This window comes from Populus euphratica, unplaced genomic scaffold, assembly GCF_000495115.2.
Source record: "Populus euphratica unplaced genomic scaffold, PopEup_1.0 scaffold422.1, whole genome shotgun sequence".
NCBI classification, from domain to species: Eukaryota; Viridiplantae; Streptophyta; class Magnoliopsida; order Malpighiales; family Salicaceae; genus Populus; species Populus euphratica.
In genome coordinates, this window is record NW_011500306.1 from 102,223 (window position 1) to 110,919 (window position 8,697).

General features: G+C 31.0%; 1 protein-coding gene and 1 long non-coding RNA gene across 4 annotated transcripts; one reads left to right on the forward strand and one right to left on the reverse strand.

The window, feature by feature from the left end:
* Nucleotides 1-1,602: 1,602 nt before the first annotated feature.
* LOC105113443 (pathogen-related protein-like) lies at nucleotides 1,603-3,652 on the forward strand. Of its 3 annotated transcripts, XR_839968.1 has the most exons (5): nucleotides 1,603-1,887; nucleotides 2,014-2,146; nucleotides 2,313-2,643; nucleotides 2,679-2,724; nucleotides 2,797-2,958. XR_839968.1 is itself a non-coding variant. In XM_011009617.1 (4 exons), the coding sequence occupies exons 1-4, from the start codon at nucleotides 1,741-1,743 to the stop codon at nucleotides 3,556-3,558; spliced, it is 738 nt and encodes a 245-aa protein (XP_011007919.1). In that variant the 5' UTR covers nucleotides 1,603-1,740; the 3' UTR covers nucleotides 3,559-3,652. The 3 variants fall into 3 exon arrangements, 2 of the variants coding, with proteins under 2 accessions (XP_011007919.1, XP_011007920.1); XM_011009617.1 differs by lacking the exons at nucleotides 2,679-2,724; nucleotides 2,797-2,958 and adding an exon at nucleotides 3,400-3,652 and having other exon boundaries at nucleotides 2,313-2,611; XM_011009618.1 differs by lacking the exon at nucleotides 2,797-2,958 and having other exon boundaries at nucleotides 2,679-2,776.
* An 889-nt stretch (nucleotides 3,653-4,541) lies between these two features.
* On the reverse strand, nucleotides 4,542-5,375 carry LOC105113444 (uncharacterized). Its single transcript, XR_839969.1, has 2 exons — nucleotides 4,974-5,375; nucleotides 4,542-4,842 (listed from the first exon to the last, which is right to left on the reverse strand). It is a non-coding gene; the product is annotated as an uncharacterized LOC105113444 (long non-coding RNA).
* Nucleotides 5,376-8,697: the final 3,322 nt, after the last annotated feature.

Here is an 8,697-nt window from a genome sequence, read left to right on the forward strand (position 1 = left end):
ACATCAAAACGATCCAAAACGTACAAACCATATTAAATTTTAATAAAAATAAAAAATAATTTTTTTTTGAATTTTTTGGAAACGCAGTTTTAACCGTGTTCCCAAACACTGCCTAAACACTGCATATATATTAGAGTCATAGAGATTGATACATGTTAGATTCTTTCTTTTATGAAAGGAAGCAGTTGTTTTCATGAACTGGGGTATAAGAGATATCTAGAACTAATATGTAGGTGTTTGTCATAGAATATGTACACTAAACTAACCACCAAGAGAATTTCACACAAAAAAATCACTAATAACTTTTTTAATATATGGGGGATCATGATATATTGCTAGACAAATGCACCTGATTTTGAAATTAATATAAATTAATTGATTATTGAATTGATAATAAATTAAATTATTTAATTTATTTAATTGTAATTGTAATTTATATTTGAGTTAACATATTAGGAACCTAATTAGTCACATACATTAAAAATCATTAATTAAAAATTAAACTAAGATAATTAATTAAATGTGATTTGATTAAAAATAATATTAAAAATTAAACTTTAAAATATATTTAATTCAAATATTATAATTCTAGTCTTAACATTTATTATAGTGATTAATATATTTAAATGTGTGTAGGGTAATCCTAAGAGGGATAATTTAAAAAATTAAGTAGAAAGTTGTTTGAAATCCCGTTAACAAATGGTACCAAAATCACTTTTCCTACATCTTTCTCTTTCCTTATTTTCTCTTCACATCTCCGCTGTCTTTTTTTTTTTTATCATGTAATATATCAATTTTATTCAATCAAAATTAAAATTTTAACTTAATAAATAAAAGTAAATTAAGTAAAACAAAAAAAATAATAATGAAACATGATCTTTCAAGTTATTACTAGCATTTTTACTGATGTCAAATTGAAACATTTTATTATTTATTTTCAGGTTTTATAAAATAAAATTATTGTTGCATCTCACGTATAAAGAAAAGGTATCGAGTTACTATAAATCAGTAGAAGAATTATGGCAATACCATTTTCCATTAATTAAAAATCGTTTCTCTACCTAACTGTCAAAGAATATCAATCTTTGTAAAATCTCTTATGTAATTATTTATTAAAAAACTCCGTAAAAAAAAAACTAACAAAACCAAAATATTGATAAAAAAAAAAAAAAAAAATCTCTTATGTAATTATTTATTAAAAAAATCCGTAAAAAAAAAAACTAATAAAACCAAAATATTGATAAAAAAAAAAAAAAATTAGTATATAACGTTACAATCTTCGATGACATGCGCACATCTTCATGATCCTCAACCTTTGCATCACATCCTTATATATATATATATATATCGAGTACAAAGAAAAGTCTCAAGTTACTATAAATTAATCTAGGAATTATTGCGCTATTATACTCATTTGATAAAAGATCGCATTGATTTATACATAATTGTCACAAAGTGTCATTTAAAAAAAATAAAATCTTAAGATGTAATTATTTATTCAAAAAGGATAAAAACCCGTTAAAATAGATAAAGTATTATTGAGACATGTGTCATTCATAATACTATAAAATTGAAGCAAATTTTACGATTGTTGTGCGGTTATCACACACAACGACAATAAAAAGTCAAGTGATTTTGTTTTCTTTTCTGGTATTTATCAAACATTATTTTGCCAGCTCCTCCGGTCTCCTATAAAACCCTCAAAAAGCCTTTGTAGTTTTAGCCTCTAGGAAAGTTGATATGGCAGAAGAAGCTTTGGTTAAAAAAGCAGGAGATAAGTACAGATCTTTCTTACATGATGAAGGTGAGAATATCACGCAGTGGAGGCATGGTGGCCCTCCCATATATGATTCCGTAAATCAGCTCTTCGAAGAAGGCCGAACTAAGGTTATCGACTCTCTTTTTTCTTTTCATTTCCTTTGTCCTTGTATATGTCTAAATTAGGCGTTCGTGTATGTGTGATGAGTGTTTCTTTTGCCTCTCAAATCCTGTGCTTATAGACATGGTTTGCAGGAATGGCCCAAAGGATCTCTAGAAGAAGTGGTGCAAAATGCTATAAAGTCTTGGGAAATGGAACTCTCACACAAGACTCGTTTACAGGACTTCAAGACCATCAACCCTGACAAATTCAAGCTCATTGTTAATGGTACTATACCGAACTTCAAACCCAAATTTCATTTCTTACTTATTTATTCCTCTTTGATTTAAACTGGACTAATGTTACAGAGAGGGGAAGATTATCAATTAAGGAAGTTGCCTTGAACCTCACCTGTAAGTATACTGATATCGATATATTTTCGATTCTATGGCAGGAAGAGAGGGTTTATCGGGAGAAGAGACGCTTAGGATTGGTAGCTACAACGCATTGTTGAAGAATTCTCTGCCAAAGGAATTTCAGTACTACAAAGCAGATGAAGAAACCTTTGAATCATCTCATGATGCCTTTCGATCTGCCTTGCCTCGAGGATTCGCATGGGAAGTGCTGAGTGTATATTCAGGGCCTCCAGTGATTTCTTTCAAATTCAGGCATTGGGGTTTCTTTGAAGGACCTTTCAAAGGCCATGCTCCTACTGAAGAAAAGGTTGAGTTCTATGGCTTTGGAGTCCTCAAGGTATGCTTTAATTAAAAATACTGAAAAGATTAAAAAAAAAAAATCCAAACTAGTAATCATAAAAGAGAAAAAAATTCCTGACTTAGCATGCTAAGACTTCTACTGAAGACAAGGTTGAGTTCTATGGCTTCGGAGCCCTCAAGGTATGTTTTAAAAGATACTGGGGAAAAAAAAAACAAGACAAGGTTGAGTTCTATGGCTTCGGAGTCCTCAAGGTAAGCTTTAAAAGATACTGGGAAAAAAAAAACACCAAACTAGTAATCGAAAAGGAGAAAAACAAATTTCTGACTTAAAATGCTAAGAACATCAAAATATCGTGTTCTTTTAAAAAAAAACATTTCCGGAAATAAATTCATCAACTTTCAAGTTTGATGGGTCTTATTCATTGTTTTATGGAGGATTTGTAGAGTATTTCTTTTTATGATTCAACCCAATTTTAAAAGTATTTTTGTTTGAAAAAAATTAAATTGATATTTTTTTATTTTATTTTCTTATAATCTTATTATGTTAACATCCAAAATTTTGCATTTTATCAATGCCTTATTCCTTCGGTATTTAGTTTATTAGAAAAACTTCTACTGATAACATAAATATTGTTTTTTGCTTCTTTGTTGAAAAATATTCATAATGGCATTTTATTTGATAAGTTGGTATCCATTTGACAATATCACAAGAAATTATAAAGAACTTGAAAATTTTGAATTTGTGGAACTCGAAAAGGTAAAGTAAAAATAAATGACAGCCTAATACAAAAGATGAAATAACTGTGATTCTTTCCGGGTTCCCAGGTGGATGAATCTCTGAGGGCAGAAGATGTGGAGGTTTACTATGACCCAGCAGCGTTATTTGGGGGGCTCCTGAAAGGGGCGCTGATATCGCCATGCCAATCAGAAGATAACACTGTCACCACCGCCGCAGCAACGCGTGGCTGTCCATTTTCCAAATAAATATCACCTGACATGTGTTTGTCGTTGTGCCATGAGTGATTTCTTGCTTTCGTTTGTATGATGAATCAAAGTGATTGCTTGCTTGCTTTTATTATCGTTTAGAGTTGTTTTGTTTTTGAGATAGTTTTTATGGTTATAATTTAAAAATAATAAGTTTAAAAAAAATGGTTAGTTGTGATTAGTTAAATTTAATTATTTATTTGATAAAAATTATAGTTGAAGTTTATATATAAAAAAAAATATGTATAAAATGTTTAATGTAATTGTGGTTCAAAGTATTTTTTTCTTGGAAATGCTTCAAAATAATATTTTTTTATTTAAAAAAATATTTTTGATATTAGCACATCAAAATGATATGAAAATACTAAAAATATATCAATTTGAAACAAAGAAAAAAATAAAAAAATTTAGATTTTATTAAAAATATTTTTGAAACACAAAAACAAACAAGATTTTACAAAAATCAATTAAAAAACATGCAAAAATTACTTCATAAAAATTGCATTTCAAACTTAATTTTTTAATGTCCTCTGGAATACAAAATGAAATTTGGTTTGTTGCCTGTATTTGTTTCACCACAAATAAAAAAAGCTGATGAAAAACATACGCAGCCTTAATATGCTGTTGTGTGTCTGTTCATTCCTCTCAAGGCAACATTTGCTTCTTGGTGTGTATAAGAAGAAATGGTCACGGATGAAGTGCCTATAAATAATACCATCACCTTGTTTTTCATTAGCAGATTCTTACACATACTAAATGGACAGTCAAGCAAAAACTACCCCATTTCTATCTTCAGGTCTCGGATCTTACACTGATTCCATCTTTGCATTAAGTTATGATCACTTCTTTTTGTATTCAATTCGGTTGATTTAATGTCATTGCTTCTTTTTTTATCCACTTGATTATTAACAGCTTATTTTAACCAACAAGATCATAAGCTGAGGCGCAAGGTTTTTTTTTTTTACTTTTAAAAACATACTTCCGGTGCTTGAACATCCCTTCTATGCTAAAAATAATTTTGGTTTTGTCAGTCATATCACGGGCCTAACTCTCCCTAATGTAATATTGCCAAACTCTAAAATGGACCAAGATGAATCAACCCATTCAAGGACTTCAGATTCCACATACATTTCAACAAGAACAAATGAGTATAAATAGTGTCATTAAAAATGACTCATTTCAGCGGAATTCAATTTTGGGGTCTGTGCCTGGACGACCTTCTTCTACAAGTGCCAAGCTCAACATTTCAGTGCAAAATTGATCATCTGGTTTCAGCCATAAAGCCTGATTGAGAAGAAAATATGATAAGACCAGGGCTTAGGGGATTTTAATGACGAAGAAGATAGAGGGGATGGGGGGAGCACTATAACCACAGTATAATTTTGCGTTTGAAAGCATACAATACTCTTACTTACCTTGTGGTAGTATGTGATTGCAGCAGTAAACTCATCCTGTGCAAAAAGGGGAAAAAAGAGAGGCACCAATAAGATGGCTTTTAAATCATGATAGTATCAAATTGTAACATTGCCCCCATTTAGATAGTCCAACTTTTCCGGCAACCTAATGGCAAGTCATTATAATTGGCATTAAAACTTGTTCATTCTTCCAAGTCAGTCCAAGTCCGACAAGATAATCTGCAACTAGTAAATTAGGGAATCCACTACTACTTAAAAATGAAGTATAAGAATTGGATTTTAGCTTCAAGCAAATACAGGATGTTGTTGGATGATTTCAATAATAGAAAAGATTGTCATGCAATCAACACGAGAAACTGAACTGTAGTCCCATGTTAATTTGTGTACATGCTAAAACGATGACGATATATTACCTTTACATTGTTGCCTGCCTTACCAGACCAGTAACTATGAGGTATGACATTTAAGCACAACATAGAACGTGACTGCAATTTTATGAGAAAGAAAGGTCGAGAGAGCACTATTTCCCTTGGAATAGGCCTATTTGAAAATTGAAATCATAACAAGGCCACAAATTATTGAGTTCTACACATCATGCATATCAAAGTTCATAGACTAGTTAAGGACCTCATCCTTCTTTTTTCCTTTTTGAGAGTGATTTTAGGGCTTCTTATTAATATAATAAATATTCAAAATTCCTCCTTTATAATAATAAAATATATTCTGAAATAGTTTTTTGTAAGCACCGTATAAAATAAATGTCATACAATGAAAATCATACAACACTTAATAATGAATGCGTTTTTAAAATTGATTATTTTATGCTTTGAAAAGCCATGAAAATTAACAACATAAAAGTGACATGTTAGTAAAATTTCCACATAATGATGATAGGAATAAAGTATCCTTACTCCTTCATGTTATAAGCAACAACACCTAGTTCATTGTATACAAGTGGATCTGAAGGGTTAATTGCCTTTGCCTGCATGAAAAACTGAAAAACAGAGAGGCGCATCTGAATGTAGACAAACCATAACAAGAAACAGGTTGAAAACTATAAAAGGAAACAGGATTCCTAAAGACGAATGAGTAGAGTGAAATAATATTATGTTCAAAGTCCATCCAACTTATACTCATTTTGCAAGCAAGCTACAAATAATTCCCCAAATGGAAAAAGGAAATCATTTGTTCAAACTACAAGCAAGAATTTGAAGTCAATGCAACAAATAAGATCTCACCAGTTGGGAAAACTAGAAACAAATAACCAGACACCAATTTAGCCAAATCAATTCACAATTCACAAGTTTCAATTATTTTCCCTCTTTGTGCAATCAAAATCAGGATCAAACAATCAACAAATATCATACAACAATCACACAAATCAACACCAAGATTTTTATGTGGAAAACTCGATGCGGGAAAAACCACGGAACTATAGTCCATCTAAAAACATTCACTATCAACAAATAATAGGTTCATAACTATTCTTTCTTAGATTCAACTAAGGGTTACAACATACATATCATCAAGAATAACTTATTCTTGAAATACAATAAGATTAAAGAAGAAGTATGTGAGAAAAACTAACAATACTGATAGCCCATTTTCTGTCAAAACAGTCAGCTTCCACACCACCACTCTTTTATCCAACCATTTAGAATGAAGAGTAACATGTCTAGAAGCTGCTATCAAAATCTTAGTCCTATCCAACGGTGAACGAGCTGGAAATCAAGAAAAGAAAACAGACTGTTTTGCTGCCTCTTATTCCTTCCTTTCTCCTTTTTCTCTTGCTGTCTTTTGTTCAACAATGCTACTATCTCCACAGATCATTTAATTTAAAGAGATAGCTCTTGACAATTAATGTGGTGGTCCCGCCATCACATGGTACGGAACCACATACAACAAATCTCCCTCTCACGTACCATGTGAGGAATTCGCTATAGTGGCGATCAATATGTAAGTTTCGATTTATGAGGCTCTACCAAACCTGTTTCCTTTCTATAAAATTCAAACTTCTATCTCGATAGAGGTTTGGTCATCATGTCTAACACGTTGTTATCAGTATAGATCTTCTCAACAACAAATAACTTCATCTCCATAATATCTCGAATCCATTGATATCTAACCTCAATGTGCTTTGATCGAGAGTGAAAAGTAGGATGCTTACTGAGATGGATTGCACTTTGACTATTACAGTGCAACGCAAAGTTCTCTTGAACTAGGCCAAGTTCATGTAAGAACTTCTTCATCTATAACAACTCTTTATCCCTTTTAGTAAGAGTAATATATTCAGCCTCTATAGTAGATAATGTAACGTATTTTTGCATCCTTGATTGTCATGAGACTGCTCCCCCTACAAACTTTATCAAGTATCCTAATGTAGATTTTTTATAATCAACATCACTAGTCATATCTACATTTGTGTCTCCAACCAACATATGATTATTATTACCAAAACAGAAACTGAAACTAGAAGTACCTTTGAGATACTTGAGTATCCATTTCACTACTAACCAATGTTCTTTACCAAGATTGGAGAGGAACCGACTAACCAAACCAACTGCATAAGTTATATATGGCCTTATACAAACCATGACATACATCAAGCTATCAACTGTAGATATATAAGTGATTAGTATTTAAAAGTGAATTTTTATCAAGGTTTTATATCATTATTTTGCACTTGAAGTACCAATAACTCTTTAACTAAAGCATGTTTTATAATAACATATCTAATAATATAAGATACCTTTAATTTGTGGTAAATGTTCATTTTAAATGCAAACCTATCACATAAAAGGATTGATTGATGAGTTTGAGAACTAAAATTGAAAGGATAAAGAGATGGCCAAACTTAGAAAAGAGATGTTGGCGCAGTCCAAACCGGAACACTATTCGGTAATTAGGTCATATCTGGAGCTATAGATCTTGCATTTAAGTCTACTTTATATGGATGAAAAGGTAAAACATAGGCCTACAACTTTCATATGGAGGTTTGGTTTTAATAAGGTCGTTTTCAAGTCGAAATGGTAGCGACAACAAAGAAGTCTGAATCTGTCCTGCAACCCAGACACTGTTCTATGTTTGGTCCATATCTGAAGTTTTAGAAGTTTAAATGAACTTCACTTTTTTTTACCTGGAAAGCTAAGACAATTTCTTAAAACTTTCATGTGTCAAGTGGTTTCAATTCTAACATTATCAATAATGTTTTGGGTAGACAAGAGAAGATAAGGATTGTCACCAAGTCAAGAGTTGGCCACCCACTTGTCAAATAGTCATCAAATCAATAGTTTCTAATTTTAGCCTATAAAAGGAGGCATCTTGGTTTCTAAATTAAGATCATGCTCTTGCTTTCTCTCTTTGTATTTTTTGTAATGCTTAAGTTTTTCTTCTATTAATATCTTGTTTATACCTTTCATTTCCTTTCCTTTACTTAGTTAAATTTTATCTTATTTATGTTCTTATTTTATTTATTTATTTTTCTTTCTTTCATTATGTTTAGTTAAGTTTATTATGTCAAGGTGAAAAGGTTATACTAATGATATAAGAATAAGTATAGTGTAAACTTAACATAGACTTTAATGTTTGATACTAACATGTTTTGTATTTGTTATCTTGTTGACTCTTTAATACTTTGGTTGTTAAATGACTAATCTAGATTTATGTTGTATAACACTTGGTACAACAAATGCTTGGCACTTTCATAGCCCATACTGTATGGTAT